The sequence below is a fragment of the Ixodes scapularis genome, unplaced genomic scaffold (genome assembly GCF_016920785.2).
Source record: "Ixodes scapularis isolate PalLabHiFi unplaced genomic scaffold, ASM1692078v2 PGA_scaffold10__122_contigs__length_95168666, whole genome shotgun sequence".
Lineage (NCBI taxonomy): Eukaryota > Metazoa > Arthropoda > Arachnida > Ixodida > Ixodidae > Ixodes > Ixodes scapularis.
Window position 1 is genome coordinate 31,339,935 of NW_024609836.1, and position 17,504 is coordinate 31,357,438.

The following is a 17,504-nucleotide window of genomic DNA, read 5'->3' on the forward strand; positions in this document are numbered from 1 at the left end:
CCGTCTCGTGCCACGGCAGGGATTACTCGTAGCCTCACACATAGTTTGAAGCAAAGAATTATTTTGGCCACATATTTTTGAATAAATATGAAGTTTCTTCATTTTGTCCACTGTGAGGCTCAGTTTAATTGATTTATTAATTACCCGCTGAACATAGGTGCAGCGGGCAAATGACAGATTTGATGTGAAATTGAAGTTGGAGTGGCGCCCTGCTACGCATATTGAAGAGATTTATAAATCCTCTTGCTGTACTAGAGTATCCTTTTTTCAATTCCGAATTCTAAAAAAAAATGAAGCATGACCCATGATGCATGCAGCTTTTCTGAATATTGCTGTCTAATATATATTCTTGCATAAGAGCCACTCTTTATTTTGAAAATTTTACTGCAAGATCACCAGATTCCAGTTTTTCTTTCTTCTCAAATGTACTATGTTCATGGCACGCAGCTGCACTGCGGAGAAGCGATACCTACGGGCAAATCAGACGCCCTCAATCCTGTGAATCCCGCTTCGCTGCAGTGCAGTCACGTGCTTAGGGGAAAAGCGCACCTACGGAGAGGGATGGTGGATGCGCACGCTTGGTGCATTTCGTTTGCGTCGCTTATTTATTGAAAAGGAATATTCTAAAAGTGACTGTTCGATATTCTGCAACAAGGATTTTGAAGTCGTGTTTAATGCATTCAAACACTTTTGTCTCCGGTCCAGGCTGCCTAGATAAGAAAAGTTTGCTTAGTCACATCGCATATGAAAGATGTAAAGAATCTGCTCCGGGACATGACCGGGAACGTTGCAAACAATGTCAAAAACTTCACTAAAAAAATGTTTTTATTTTTGCTACCTATGGACCTCCGTAATCTGCCTTATGTTTTCACAGAAATTTTAGACAAATGCCGTCTTCTCACACAATAGGACGCCATGTGAAAACCAGCAGCAGCCACCAAACCCGAGGCCGAAACTTCTGAGAAAGTCGAACTTGGGTCACGGGAAAATAATAAAATTAAACGTAATGAATGACTTCACCGTTCTTTTAAGACAAGTTTGGTTCTCCTATTCTTAGTGACAGGTTAACAATTCTGTAACAGCGTAAGCTGTGCTCGTTCCTCACACCTCCGGTAAGACTTCGTCACATGCACGGCCAAAGTTTAGCTGAAGGCAATGAACATGCGATTGGTGGCACCTCTACTGCATTCTTAGCCAGTCACTGAGTACAGCATGTATACTAATACTTTTGAGGCACTTTGGACGGTCTGCAAGAATCGGCTTCTTAACGTACCGCACTGCAATTTACTACAGAGGTGCAAGCAGGTGTTGGAAGTTCACAGTGAAAAAATAAAAGAATAAACTTACCTGATTCAAAAGATAAAAAAAAACAACAAAAAAAAAAAACAACAGAAACCTGTTTTGGTCAATCTACGCCTTTGCTTTGCAGACGACACACGCGTAGTGAGAAGTACTGTCGACAGATGGCGTACGCTGCGTCGAGGGAGTACCGGCCAAATCGGGTTCTTATAAACCTAATCGGCCGGCGCTCCCACAACGCAGCTTACGCCATCTATTGGCAGGACTTCTCACTATGCATGCATCGTCTGCGAAGTGGCACCGTAGATTGCCCAGAAGAGGTTTTTTTTTTCTTTTGAATGAGGTAAGTTCCTTCCTTCATTTTTTCACTGTAAACTTCTACCACCTGCTTGCACCTCTGAAGTAAAGTGCAGCACAATTTGTTGGGAAACTGATTCTTGCAGGCCCTCTAGAGTGCCTTGAAAGTGTTAGTTTACAAGCTGTATACTACTGAAACAAACGCGAAATTGCAGTAGTCTCAAAGAACTACATGCGTCAAGAATGTAGAGTATATATGTACATGAGTCAAGAATGTAGAGGGACGATGATGCCATGACATGATATACAGACGACCGAGAGGCGCTGACAATTGTGTTTGTACTACGCAGAACCTGTTGTTTACGGACAGCTCCGAGGTTGCCACCATCAAGGTGGTCGACTTTGGCTTTGCCCGCTTCAAGCCGTCGGACAACCAGCTCATGAAGACCCCCTGCTTCACGCTCAACTACGCCGCCCCGGAAGTCCTGAGGCAGGCGAGCGCGGGAAACAGCTCCGCCGGCTACACGGAATCTTGTGACCTCTGGAGCCTCGGGGTTATCTTGGTGGGTGACCCTTTTTCTCTTCTTAGCTCGAGCTACAGGGCGTCCCCTCAAAAAATGTACGGAACTTTTCCGACGCAAAAATAAACTTTGCATCGCCGAACGCTCGTTCTCCGCCCCAGTGTAGCATTAGCGGCCCAAACCAGATGTTGTAGAACTAAACATTAACTAAACAAAGTTGTAGAACTAAACATTATCTTATTGAAAAGTTACAAGTAATTTTCTGAAATTTTCAGTGAGAAAATGGTGGCTGATGGAGCTCTCGAATACATGAAGTTGAATGGTGCCAGTTATCAAAAACGGGCCTCATTTTTCTGTTGAAATTTGTCAGAAAATCACTCGTAACTTTTGATTGAAGTGACGGTTTGTTCTAAAACTTTGGAATCTGGTTCGAACCGCTAGTGCAATATTTGGCCAGAGAATGAGAGTTCGGTGATGAATAGTTTATTTTTGCTGCGAAAGAAACTCTGTATCCGCCTTCCAGAAATATGTTATAACAGCTTGCGACAGAGCAAAAGGATGTCTGTTCGAGCTTTGTGCAACACCATATCTAAGGAAGACACACTTTTAATCGTAACGATCGCCAGATGGGGGTGCACCGAGATGGAAGCTCCTACGGTAAAATTGGGGGATGAAGTGCTAACACCCTAGTCGTAGCTCATTCAGTGACTCTACTCGCGATGAGAGAACTCACTGGCAGACTGGCGCCATCCTTGAGGTAGTCCTGGAGCTGCGCACAACTAGACAAAAGGTTTGGCTGTGGTTGCAAGATCAAGTATACCCACCGTCTAAAGAAGTGATTGCTCAAAATATTCTCAAAAGCTTTTCTTTGAGGCCACGGTGAAAGAATGATGCACACAGAAATTAAGAAAGATATGCAAAACCGACGAGTTCCACCTTTATCCAATAGGTGGTGCCAGTAGGAGCATAAAAACGGGTATCAATGGTACCAGTGGGTTCTGGGTGGGCCCACTTTACAATAAATGCAGAGCAGCAGAGTACCAGCAGGTGGGTCGGTACTCTGCGGTGGCGCAACATAACATTTCCACGTGAATAAAAGCGAGCAAGATGATAGTGTACATTCGTGGGCAAAATATCTTGACGGTTTTTCCACGTATTACTTTTTGGAATGCTTTCCCGATACAAAACTTTGTAATGGGGTAAACTGGTGTATGAGCCTAATTGGTTTGTGTAGCTAGGTTTAAGAATTTTTGGCTTACCACGAAATTTGTTAACATTGGGTTATAATTGGGATGCTGTTGCACTATACTCTGTTCACCCTTATGCTGAGAATAGAAGCTACGCCTTCAGCACGAGCTTTCTGCTCTTGCTACCACAAGTGTGAACGCGCAGCCATGTGCAACCAAAGCACTGCGGAAGCCAGCAAGCTCGTGATGAATACTGAGCTTTTATTCTTACCTTAAAGGACACATGCAAAGGAAAAAAAACATTTTTTTTAAACAGCTTAGATGGAAAAGGATATCATAAAACAATTTTACAACCAAGAAAAAAAAATTTTAGAGCTATATTTACGGCGCTATATGAATTTGTAGTTGGCGCCCGCGGGTGCCGCGAAAAAGTGGTCTTTATTTGTCACGTCACTGGTCCATATTTGTCACGTGGTGCTTGCGCTCTTTCAGAAGCTTCCTGTGGCCTCTAAAAGTAACTTATTCATCTTTGTTTGAAGTATAACAAAACACTAAGATGAATAAGTCACTTTTAGAGCCCAAAGGAAACTCCTGAAAAAGCGCAAGCAGACGTGATAGACCTGTGCGCCGGTCAGACGATGGCGGCGGCGCCCCGAAGCAGACGAACTTGTGTGGCGGCGGCGACGGCGGCGTGGAGAAACGCGTTGAAGCGGCATTCGCACAACGCTCAGCGTGCGGCGGCGACGCAGCGCGGCGGCGCGCAGGCCTACCACGTGACCAGCGGCGGCTCCCGCGAGCGCCAACTACAAATTCGTATAGTGCCGTAAATATAGCTCTAAAAATTTTTTTTCTTCGTTGTAAAATCGTTTTATGACATCCTTTTTCCATCTAAGCTGTCTAAAAAAAATGTTTTTTTCCTCTGCATGTGTCCTTTAAGGGTGAGCAGTGTATAGATGGTTGGCGAAAGAGCACTAAACCTAGAATCTCACTTTGTGCGAGTGCATTTTAGGTGGTATGTCGTCACGTTGAGTTCCAGGGAGGAACACCGGTGGTCAGAAAAAGCCGCATTATATCCGGTCGTGCGCCATAAGTAGTGGCATCCTAAGTGGTCTCCGTTGTAGAGCAAAACTGAGATGCGAGTCGTGGACCAACTCGCCTACATCATCGCCTATTCAGTGCTGTATGACCAAATGCCTCAAAAGTTGTCGGGCAGGGCGACATGAGGAATGGGTCACCTCGATCCATCCGATCAGCATTTTAATGGTGATGGTGTAAACAGTTTGAAGCTTATGCTTCGATCCACAATTAGATCCCTTAAATCTTGTCTCGAGAGAAAGTTTAGAAACCTTAAGGCTACATTTGCGACTGCTTACAACTGGAGAGGTTAGAAACCAGTTTTTAAGCTTTTTGCGAATGCCTACGACCGTCTGCGCAGCAGTGAAAGACTGTTGCAAGCAGTCACAAGGGCCTTAAAAACCGGTTTTAGCCTCTCGCGTCGTAAGCAGTCGCAAGGGTGCAAACCAGCCTTTACAAAATTCCAGTAGGAAAAGGTTTGGGGTGCACTAACACAGCCCCCTTTCTTCAAGGGAAACTGAAGCAGTCCTCTGTTTGAGTAAAAATGCTTAACTAATCTTCATTTGGCCTCCAGAATTACGAATATTGAGATTACTTTTTAATTTGGTGCACGGAGGCTGCAGAAATTTAGTTTCAAAGTACTGCTGAAGCCCCTCCTTCCTGGAGCGTTACATCGTATCAGGAAATTTCGAAATCTCAACTCTCGCTTATCTTCAGCACCTATGAAAGCTATGCACGCACACTCGCTATTTTCAAAAGGGTCAGAAAAAGACTGGTGTCAGTGCGGGGGAATATACCTGGCAAGCTTGAAATTGCACGCACTGCCCGCACGACAAGCGCTTGGCGGCCGAGCGGTCTGGGTTTGACGTAACGACTGGTCGGAGGTTTTTCATGTTTCCTCGCGTTTACGGTAGTTATGTCTTGGGGGAAAACGAACATGATATTCTGATTCGCGGGATAAAAATACCCCCAATACACCTCTAACTCGTTTTTTTCAAGAACCTCTTCAGCCTCCCTCTAACCGCACCCTTACCTCGTCTGCCCACAGTACACGATGCTCTCCGGCCGAGCGCCGTTCCAGTCGCCGAGCCGCCACGCCAGCGCGGCAGCCCTGATGCAGCGCATCCGCGAGGGCGAGTTCTGCTTCGACGGACCGCAGTGGGACCCCGTGTCAGAGCAGGCCAAGAGCGTCATCCGCGGCCTCCTCACCGTTGAGTCCCAGGCGCGCCTCACCATGGCTGAGCTGCGCGCGCACCCCTGGGTCCACACCAAGAGCAGCCACTGGTCCGCATCCCTCATGACCCCGGACGTCCTCAGCTCCTCTTCGTCGCCGCGTGCTGCCGAGTCGGCGCTACGCGCAACCTTCGACGCCTTCCACCTCGCAACGCGAGGCGGATTTCGTCTGCTGGACGTCTCAGCGGCGCCCCTCGCGCAACGGCGGAGGTTGAAGCGGAACTCTGCGGACGTGAGGAGCGACTCGTCGGTCTCCACGAGCAGCGGGAGCTCGTTCACGTCATCGACGTCGAGTTCTTCGTCGTCAGTGTCGGAGGTCGCACCGTCGGTGCGGTCGCTGGGGTTCGTGCCCGGAAGAGACGACGCAAGCAACGTGGGCGTTGACAGCGTGTTTACGTACCCGGAGACCAAAGTGGCTGCATACCTCTCGACACTGCCGGACGTCGTGGAGTGCTCCGTCGCGGAAGAAGCTACGTCGCCTGGTGTCGGCGACGACATCGAGGCGATGACAGTGGAACTCGCGACGACGGACCTGGCCGCCGACGTCGTGGAAGAAAAGCCTCAGACAAAAGGATGCGGCGACGTAGCGGCGTCACCTGCAGTAGGCGCGTCCGAGCAGATGCCTGGTTGCCTTGAAGCGGGAGTGTCCGAACCGCATGTCCAAGACGAAAACGAGATTGATGACAAAGCTTCTAAAGCCGCGGAGTCTTCGGCAATCGACGAAGTTGCGGCGGATGCGCAACGAGATGCGAGACGACCCCAGACGACACGGTCATTGAGGAAACGGCGCTCTCCGCAGGAGTCCTCCACTACAACGACGCAGGGGTCCTCGGATAGCGGGCGCTCGGAGAGTCTCGGCGAGGGTCCGAACAACAAGAAAGTCCCCCGGAAAAGGAGTCCGCCCAAGCAACATTCGCGGCGTGGCCGGAAGCAACGGTGATACGCGTTTTGACGACGTCGCGGGAATGGCGCCGTGACAGTACTGCCGTCTGTGCGACGTCCCCCAATTGTTACCTGGACCGACATTGTTTTCAGGGTGGTTCAAGAACTGCCTACATCTGTCACCCCGACGGACAAAGCGGCGGCGTGAGCCGTTTAAAAAACTGTGCCCAGATTTAGTCTATTTATAATTAACACTGAAGTGTCTTAGCTGCGAGTGTTGCACGAGCAAAGCAGGTTCTTTAAGTTATTTAGGTAGACCACGAGTCACTTCCTTTTCTCATTCTTGTGCGGGGTTGTGCATAATGCAGCTATCAGAGTTTTGGTGTGGACGTAACGCGTGAATTGGAGCTGAAGGAGGTATACCGGAAAACCTCCAGCAGGGTTTTGATGGAAGCCCCTTGGGGAAACTCGGCTGTCCGAGGCCTAAAATGCTCACGTACAAAAATCGCATAATCATGCATCAAGTGGCTTTATAAGTCTTGTTTCTGGTGAGCTGGCAATCCAATAGAGGTCCAAGACTAGTATACTTAGAGGCTATCTGTACTTGCCGGGCAGACCCCTGAAGTGCACATTTTTTCTGCTATTTGAGAGATTGGAATTCTGCCAGGTGTTATTTGGATTTGAAATCTGTCTCCAATATCCTTCCTAATAGACACCTGTTGTACTTTCTAATCAGAGAGCTTGATATTCATTTAAAGATGCCACTTTTCTGTTTTTTAGTTGAAGTTGCCATTTATTTTGTTTTGCCTCAAGACCTCTGCAGATCTCATTTGTTTTCTACGATGCTGGTCTAGGGTGGCGGGTTTTCATCGAGAGGTATTCTTTCCCAGGGTACTTAATTAACAAGTCCTACTCCATACTTCACACAAGCTGTCTTCATGATCAAAAATGTGATTGCCATCACATTGACAGTTTATTGAACAGCCTTTTCAGCTGTTTATGGTTCAGCTGCTTATGCTTTAGCTGCTGTGCAAAAACTTGCTATGAAGCGTCATGCTCACGTGTGAACAACCGCGGGTCTCAGCAAATCTTGCCAATCGATGGTGCTTTGCATTGTGATATCAAACTTTTTGCTTTCGTTTTATTAGTGCAAACTATGTGCACTCGGCGACATTATTGTCCGAGGTTGTTGTTTAAAGAATGTGGCCCTAGAGCAAGTAACAACAATTTCTAAGTGACACACTCTGGATGTTGTGAGGTTTCCCAGATTGTATGCCAAGCCTTGCGTAGAAACGATTTCCAAATTCCGCCAGACGTCACGATAAACAGGCATTCTGTGTAATTGTATTGTAAGTTCACAAAAAAACAGCAAGTGCATATCTTTTTTTTTCTATTAATATATACAAAGTATTCAGAGGAGATGTTGTGGCATATTTTTAGAAGAATGCTACATGTAACATGCCCAGCACACTTTTTCCAAAGCTACGATTGACTTCTCAGGATTCCAAATCATTCGGTATTCGTAGCAATGCCCATTCTTACCTACCACTACCTGCGTGCCAATTTAACGACGTGTCTTTTAGCATTTATAGGTTTTGCAACCATGTTTCTAGCATTTTCAGCTAAGCGAATCACAGAAAGTGCCGACACAATGTTAAGGCTACGACGTTTACCCTGACAAATTCCTTTGGTGGTGTGGAGCTACGAAGAGACAAATCAGTGAGAATAGGGGTGAAAAGCACACGCCGGAACTAGGGTGTGCGTTTCCTAGTAGAGCCCCCGGGGTATTTTTGTACGCTCTGACTTGGCTTGTCAATGGTCTGTCTTTGGGAAGTGTGCATTGTCAACTTTCGAAGCTGGTGTAGTCTTGCCTTACAATGAACTAACTTTTATCCAATAAGGACGACTAGTCACAGTCCACAGGCAAGCCTTTTGTGGTTCCACGTTTGTAGACTTGAACACGTACATACTGCTTGAATTCAGCTGAATAACAATTGTGCGAAATGCGAAAGGCTAAACAGGCTACCATCTTTTTATCTTGGTGTGTCGCTAGTCCATTCATCATCTTGTGATAAGCTTGTTGTTAGAGTAACAAAAGTGTGCGTTATCTGCAGGCACAGTTATTTTTGCAGACTGGAGAGCTTTCATTTATTAACCCCCTGTGACTACGTGAGAATACATTATAGTATATATGTATACAGGTAGGTAGATAGAGATATATTATATAGATATATATTTCCTTAGAATCTCTGTGCCTGAAGTCTTGTACAGAGAAAAACCAATCAAAACTTGCCGAATCATTCCTGATGCTCTTACGAAGTGTGATCATAGTGACGGAACACCGTGACTTTTTATGTCTATATACCATGGGTGCAGTTGTGTAAATAATCATCATGTTCTATTGTTTTAAAAAGAGTATGGAGTGTAAAGAAGGTGATAACCTTATTTCTGTTTTTAGTCAACATTTTGTGTGCAGCCTGTGCTTCCACTCTTGAGAAAGTGTGAAATGGTTACTCAAATGTTTATATAAAATAAATGATTCATTTTCAGTGATGTACCTTGAAAACTCTTATTGACGTCTCCTTGCACTTCGCTGGTTGATTGCTCATATGAAGTCGTATGTTCCTGGATTTTGCTTGAGTAGTTCATGGTTGACAATGACAGACTTGGTGGTGTGAGAAAAATTGGGATGATCAAACATTCAATGCATGAAAGTTCAATGGTCTCCCTCAGTTCCTTTAGAATGACTCCACAGAGCACATAAAGACAAAATAGGATCTCAATACACTTGAATTAATGTGTCATCACATATAGCGATACATATTGGCCTTACACAGGCCACTGCCAAGAAACTTTGTCCACTTCTCTGGGGCCTTATAATCTCTTTCGTTATTAAAGCAGGATTGCATTCCTACTGAAGTTAAGGCTGATGTAGCCTTGAAAAGTGAAGCGTGTCACGGTCAGAGTTGGCCGGCTGCCGAACACCAGCGCCGCGAGCTCCGCCGTCCACACACGAAACTGTGAGTAAAAGAAAAAAGAAAAAGGCAGAAGGAGGATTTCGAGACGCTTCGAGAAGACCTCACCAGCTGCGAAAACAAGAAAAAAGGAGTATGTGGCAACGCTAGACACAAGCGTCGCGTGACTCGTAGGCGGTCTGCTGCGTTCCTCATAAGTAGGGTTCCGCGTTTTCGGTTTCTATTGTTTCAAAATTCGGCATACTTTTTTCGGTGTTTACTTTAAAATTCAATTCTCGTTGTTTTTTTTTTTTTTGCGTATATTTATGCCCACAAAATTTTATTGGCTTTTTTTTTTTGTGAATATAAAATAAACATCAACGGACACCGAATTAGATTATCCTTGTAGGTCTGATATTTGTTATCACACAACGATTAACGGCACAAATACATTGAAAAAGAAATGGACACTTTATTTGGCAAATGTGCAACTGTAAAAGAATCAAGAAAAAAACATAAGTACAAACAAGTCAGATATGAAGCCTATGCCCAAAAAACATGGAACTTCACCTTCTGTATATTAGGATTACGTGATCTTATTATAATACACGCACATGTACTTTCCCAGGTTCTCCTCGTTGATCCGCACTCTTTCTTTCCTGTTAATATGACCCTGAGCTTCGAGAATGCCCTCTCAACGCTAGCACTGGACACTGGCAGGCTGAGGAGATGAAGCGCTGCCAGAGCCAAAATCGACCAATCAACCAATTGTGACCGCAAAAAGAGACACGGTGCGACGTTCTGAAGCCATGCAGAGCTTGCATCAGGTCAGTCTTCCTTAGAGCGAGTTTGAAAATACGCTCGTACATGGCGAAGTCGTGGGGCATTTCGGACTTCACGTTCCGACCGATGATGCGCACATTAAATCGTAACGTCGTGATGGCATCCGTGTGTTCCATTCATTCGGACACGTTTCGATAGACACTGTCGTTCCGGTCGTTCCACTTTTTCGCCACGGCTCTGCGGTACGACTGGAAGGTCAAAGTGACCTTTTCCGGTTAATAGCGAGTTCGTTTCACGGCACTCGTGCCCACGCGTGCCCACTCGCAGCGTGGAACGGGTTCGTTTCGGCCGGCACTCCACGAGTGGTTGCACTCTCCGAGTTCGTTTCAGCGCTGACACCACACGCGTGCATGCACTCGCTGCACCGAGAAAATCGGGAGTGCGCCAAAATGCAATCCCGTCATGCCTCGCTCCGGCGGGGCCGGCGAGGAGCGGGAGCAGACGAGGGTTCGTCTGCTACGATGTGTCGCGGAACCGAACGGAACAAAAAGTAGATTTTCTGATAGAAATCGCGTCCCGCGGGCCACGGCATCAAACGCGAGCTTGAATTGTGAGCGTCTGCTATTTCCCGAAGGAAGTAATTGACAACCCGTGATTTATTTGCAGGTTTTAAATCGCTCTGTTGCCGTACAAACGCTGAAATATACCACTGTGTAAAGAAATGCTCAGAACAAACGTAACAGCGGCCCCCGAGATGTCTATCATCATCCGTGTGCGGGTGGAAAATTTAACATTTGTCGGCAAAACTCCCCCAGCAGAAACCTCTGTCTGCCCAATAAGCATCAGAGAAAGCTAAAGATGGTAACTTTACCCGAGGATTGGGCAACATCATCATGTTTAACATTTACCTACGTCAGCTAACTTGCCCCGTCGTATTTTGTTCGAGAAAACTCTCGTTCTTGACGCCCTCACCAAGGCTAATTTCTGATCCATCTATAATGACGATCCAAATCGAAAGTCCCAGTTTTGCTGGATATTCCAACAGGCTAGTTTTAAGCCGTACCCTTTCAGTGGTTCACGTATAATACCATGCTCAAGCGGATCAAGCTTCTGCTCGGACAGCATCATCAGTTTTCTTCAGTGTAAACGGTTTAATTGAAAGATCGTAACCAGCTGCTTTGTATACAACTGGGTGCTGAAATTTACGCCGTCTGTAACTATCTCTACGGCAGCCGAGCTGCTTGAAGTCATCGCAACTATAAACTACAGGTTGCAGCGACCAACGTTTGTAGATAAACGTTGGTAGCCGACTGCATTCTCGCATTCCCACGCATCACTCCGAACAGAAAGGCGCTAGTTTCGGTTTGAACTCGGTACCTTTTCTACAACATAGATGGCGGCAACATCAGTCTTCTGCACTCGGTGCATTTGGCGAGTTCGTTTGAGTCCAGTTTTCCGTGCAACACTCTGCGAGTGCGATGCATTCTGGGAGAGAACTCGAACGGTGCCAGTGCGTGTGAAACGAACTCGCTATAAAACAGAATTTTCGAAAAATGCATTTGACATACTTTTATTTGTTTAAATCGAAAATGCCGAACCTAAAAACTGACCTTTTTCAATTAAAACTGAATTTTCGAAAAAAAAAAAAAAATCGGCGTACTTTTATCGGTTTAAACCTTAAACGGTTTAAACCGAAAACTCCGAACCCTACTGGGTGTTTTCATCTCAATCGGGCAGGCTAAAAGGATCTAATTTTTCATTTTGACAAAAAGAAAAAATATATATTTTGAGGGCATTTCTCAAATGAAGGAGGTCGCAAACCATATGTTCCCCAGATTTTTTGTTCTCGAGTTACGAAGCGTAGAGAAAAGAGTCAAAGTACAGGCTAGCTGGTGGAAGTCAACCATTTCGTCGTTTACCCTGAGACTGGGGGGTTTTTTTGAAGAGCAGAAGAAACAGAAAAAACAGACAGGTCTCAATTCTTCTGCTCTTCAAAAAACCCCCCCAGTCTCAGGGTAAACGACGAAATGGAAGCGTAGAGGCCGCAATGCCAAAAACGAGCGTTTTTGCCCGCAGTCGCAGGTCGCGAGTTTGACACCCTCTGCTGGTGCCAGTGTTTTCCCTACATTCTTTTAACTTTCTCCCTCATTTAATAGGTACTATAAAGATACCCTGACGGACTGAAATGTTTTTAGAAAATGTATTGTTTTCTAAAAAAATGTCAAGCTCGTCACTCAGGTCGCTTTATCGTCAACCTCGACAGGTCATTACTTTGTCTGTACTTAAGGTACATTTTCTTTCTTTAGCTCTATAGAAAGCCCTACGCATGCCTAGTATAGCTATAATAATATCATTATGGTCGGTTAAGTAACCGCTCCGCTACCTTCACGTAAACGTTGGGAAAAATAGCAAATGTTGAAAGTTTAAAATTGATTTTCTTCAAAACCCTATTTTTGTACATTTTTATTTTTTAAATTCTTTTAGATATAATAGTCGACTACAAGAAAAAACAATCTAGAAATGTAATATTTTGGTTGCATATCTTCTATTTGATCCGCAACCGCGTGAAATGTGTGCTCATTTGACTAAAATCCACGCGATAGCGGCTCAAATAGAGAACATACAACCAAAATATTACATTTCTGGATTGTTTTTTCTTGTAGTCGACTATTATATCTAAAAGAATTTAAAAAATAAAAATGTACAAAAATAGGGTCTTGAAGAAAATCGATTTTAAACTTTCACTAACAAACCTAAAACTGGCATTGTGCGCCTTTTACGACTTCGAAAATATGTTTTTAATTTTGTTTACGTTTTCAAAAAGGAATGTAAAGTAGGCGAACTTGTGATATTCATTGTAATTTAAAACTTTAAATAAGAAAGAAACCGCACACTACAAAACAATGAGTAACATGTATATACAAATCAAAAGGCAACGCAACATGACAAAAATTGTTTCTATATAGAACGGTTCAAAGTAAACGAGGATGGCTACTCATTACCCAGCTTATTACGATCGAATGATACGTTCTCACATTATTAAAATCTTGTACATAAATCTTCTGGAATTTCCTTAACGAGTTTCAAAAGTGGAAAAATAAAATAAAAAAATACACTCCAGACTTTAACAGACGCGCCCAGCGAAGAGCCGCATGGCTTGAGAAAGCGCATATGAAGTCAACGTGCCGTCATCTTGTACTCCAATTTTGCTGAAAATTGCAGTGTCGTGATGTGCCCCCTTTGCATTCTTACTTTCAGACTAGTTTTCCACCAGTTTTCGAGATTATCTCCAAAATTTTAGGTGGGCATTTGCGCGGTATTTTACGTAATGGCCTGCATGTGCTTACATATCTAGGGCAGCTTCGTAAGACTAACTAACAAATAAAGTTCCCAACAACGCAAAAAAAAAAAAAAGTGCGAGTTGTGCATTAACTTGTTTTTCTTTTGACCGTACCAAAAAAACGGCCACGGAGATTTATATACCAAGACCTTTGCCTTGTTTTAGGTAAGCAAAGTTGGAAGAAATTCTGAAATTTCCACGAAAAAAAGCTTTCCGTGTCTTCAAAAAGAAAAAAAAAAGGTGCCTTTTTTACCCACAATGTGTGAAGTAAAAGTGATAGCCGTAACACGTTTGCGGACACCGGGATCCTCACATCGCCGTTTAAGCCTCAGAGATAATATAGTAAGGGTGCAGGCGGAGCTGGTGAATATTAACCATGTTGAATAAACCTGAGACTGCGGCAGAAATGAATATATAAGTCGAAGGAACAGAAAAGGACAGGACGACGTCTCAAAATCAGCTGAGCTTCAGACGTCGTCCTGTCATTTTCTGTTCTTTTGACGTATATGTTCATTTCTGCCCTAGTCTCAGGTTTATTCAACATGGTTAACATGTCTAAGTCTCCTCTATTTCGCGCTGTCGTGCTGCCTTCGCGCGGCGGCGCCATTAGGAAGGGTCTGCGGCCGATGACACAAGCGAATGCGCAGGTTTTCCAGGCGTTGTTGAGCGGTGAAGGGAAGGGGTAATGTTGGCGTTCAGCGATGAGCGGATGAGAAAACTGTCAGAGTGGCCGCTCGGAGAAAAGTAAACTCAGTTGCTGTAGCTTTTTTACAGCGGAGCTGTTAAAGGGGCCCTGCAATCATATTTAAGCGTCTACCTTTTTTGCGGTTTCCACGTCTCTTGGGGTGGGGGCAAGCCAGCGGGCACGGAGAGAGTAACTAAATATCAGTGCGTCATATTTTAACCGGACGACGCGGAAACCTCCTCCACCGACGAGAGCGACCCGCGGTACCGAAAGCGCGCAAAATGTGACGTCTTTGGTCCTGGGCTTGCCACTGGTCAAAGCCGCTAAGAGCTTTTTTTTGGTCGAGATACAAAATAGAAGTGTCACGATCCGTTTCAATTATGTATGAAAGTAGTTTTTGTTCACTATTTTAGATCAGAAAAGAAACAAATGCAGTTTAGAAAGTACGGAAACGAGAAATGACCCGTCGACATACCCGCCACCAAGCGGCGGAAAAAAACGGCGCATACTAGAAAAGGGTAGTGGGATGAGGCTACGACAAACGAGGAGAGTAGAAAGGTCCCGGATGTACGCGGCGGCGCTGTGGTCGTATACCGGCTCAAGAATCTGACCGGTTCCGAGCGTTCCGAAGGCTTTCGGCGCGGGCCCTGTTGGCGATTTGGCCATTTGGCGGTGCGTCAGCGCGAAGTGGCTCCCGTTCTGAACTGATCTTTATCCCGTGTTTGCTGTCGTTTGTGGCCAATGAAATGTTATGCCGAATTAGTGTTTAGTCGCGCTGCAAATGCAATACGAGCTGCCCAGGCCGCCCGCTTCATACAGCTTATCCAACACGTGCTTTAGTGGCGCCCTCTCGAGCCGTCGACACGGAGTGCGGCAGCCGTATGCGCTCGATGAGCTCACTACTCCTCCTCTAGTTCAAGGCCGCTCAAGGCAGGACCTACGACGTCATGAAGGAGGTTATTTTTTGCTTGTTTTTGTAATTCTAATTTGCCTATAACTTTTAAAATAAAGCGAAATTTGAGAAAAGAAAAGTTGGATTAAGTTACTACGATCAGTACGCTCAAGTTCAGTGCAAATTAAAAACCAGTCAAAAAGTCATTGCAGGGCCCCTTTAAGGGCCAGGTTCCCCAGGATCGTGTCCGGTCTCAAACTCCTGTCGACAAAAACCTACCTGGACAGCTACCTCCACCTATAGACCTTTTCTGTGTACTCTCGTCCCCAGCCGCCAAATAGGCGTATCCGGTATGGGCGACGAAAAAATAATAAAACGTTTCAACCTGTAACCAATAAAAAAATAGAGGGGAGCCAAAACGAGAATGTGTGACGGTTACGCTTATATCCTAAATGCCTTCTATTGGCGTGGCGACGGCAAAACAATGTTTTCGCCCATACTGGAAGTGACGACAATTCAAGATGGCGGCATCAAGCACACAACCAGTCTCGTTGCCGCCGTCGCTCGTAGATGGCAGCAACCTTTCCTGCTATCATAGAATAATAGATAGTTCGGCGTGTTGGTGGGAATTCATCGTAGGAAACAGTGCGAAAAACAGACGAGCACAAAGAAGAGGCACAGGTAACGAGCGCAGCGCTCGTCACGTGTGTTACTGCATCCTCGTCTGTTTTGCGCACTGTTTCCTACGCTCTTACCAGTGTCGGTTCGGACTTAGGATGGGTCGGCCGCGCGCCCCTTCGGGGAAAGAAGACTGGCTGCGGAAGGAGCAGCGACGTACGCAGCAGCGCAAGTGGGTCCGCGACCGCCGCAAAGCCGCTGTCGCCTCGACTTCCACTGCGTCGAGCGCTTCAGATTCCCTTGTCAAAGAAGAGCACATCGCTCGCCTGGAAGCCTCCGCCGAGAACAGAACCAATGATGCAAAGGGCGCCGGCGGGCCAACTGCAGTCCACGCCGGCTGAACAGTTCCCGGGCGCGACGGCGAGGTTTCGAAGGGAGTTCGTGGATTACCCGTTTGGCGTCACGTGCGCCGTGTGCGACCGACTCTGGTTCGCCGGAGACGTATCCACGATCGGCGGCGTGTCGGACGAGAAGAAACGGGCGCGTGCGCGTTGCGGCATCGTATCGAGTGCAGCTTTGCTGGTCTTCCTTCTTCACGAGAGTGGAAAGGCTGAACGTTTTTTACTTTACAAAGTTTGAACTAGTGTAGCGTTTAGCTACAGCGAGTGGAACTCTGGAATAATAAATAAAAACGTGCTCTCCTGATGCAATACACGGAGTGGTTGAGGATAGTACTACCGGCTGACTCCAATGCTACTGAATTAACGGAAGAAAGATACGCTAGTTCATCATTTACTGAAATAAAACAACAAAGCTCTATAGGCTGATTTTTGAGGAGCCATAAATATTCTAAGAACGCGAACCACTTCACGACGGCAGCCACGAGCGAGAGTTCGATGTTCGGTACAGCTCGCCGGTACAGCCCAAAGATGGATAACGGCAAACTCCCAGTTTTGTCGTCTGCTAGCGGAATCGTGATCGTGCCCGCCGAACCTGCTGAACTTCCCGGATGTGTGGAGAGGGCGCTGCGGTGGAACAAAACGGCGCCGCCCTGAGAGCGCAATATGAAATGGTCTCTCTCTCTCTCTCTATATATATATATATATATATATATATATATTAGTCTATGCGTTTCACAAATACCTCAATTTTATACGCCTCTGGAGAACGTGAGATTTCAACTTAAAATTAAACACTCGAGAGACTGCCACTTCGGCAAACTTAACAAGACAGCGCACCTGCGTCACGCAGGCATAAACATGCATAACCAAGTATGCTGCTCACTCCTGTAGCGTTTATCTCGCTCGCGCTTTCTGTTAAAACAAATAGTCGGCGAGTGCTGACAGAACACATGTCAGAATAAGCGTGGCTTGGTGGAGTCCCGTCGGACGGGACTTGAACGTTCCGCAAAAGTTACGTCGAATGGCACTCTAGACACGGCGAAAAACAAATAGGACGGAGCACAGAATATGACATCTTTCATGAAATATGTCATATTCTGTTCTGTGTTGCGTCCTATTTGTTCCTTCGTTCGCGTGTAAGATTGAGCCTTACCAACACGCCCTTTTTTCATTAGTACAAAAAGAAGCGAAACATTGTTCCTCCGTAACACAGTCGGAAAAATTATTCGGTGAGCAAGTTCGTCTGCTCCTTGCGCAGGGGCTGCGGTGACGTAAGAAAGACGCTGAGCTGTGATTGGCTCTGATTGAAGGATAGTGGGTAGACCTCGAAGCAAGCTG

At 45.8% G+C, this 17,504-nt stretch overlaps 1 protein-coding gene across 2 annotated transcripts in view; it reads left to right on the forward strand.

Moving 5' to 3' along the window:
* LOC8038672 (ribosomal protein S6 kinase alpha-5) overlaps nucleotides 1-9,050 on the forward strand; it is a 176,825-nt gene extending 167,775 nt beyond the window's left edge. For both annotated transcript variants that reach the window (XM_029971487.4, XM_029971488.4), the window contains exons 13-14: nucleotides 1,947-2,159; nucleotides 5,427-9,050. In XM_029971487.4, coding sequence (XP_029827347.3) covers nucleotides 1,947-2,159; nucleotides 5,427-6,551 — 1,338 coding nt within the window. In that variant the 3' untranslated portion in view covers nucleotides 6,552-9,050. The remainder of the gene's footprint in view (nucleotides 1-1,946; nucleotides 2,160-5,426) is intronic.
* Nucleotides 9,051-17,504: the final 8,454 nt, after the last annotated feature.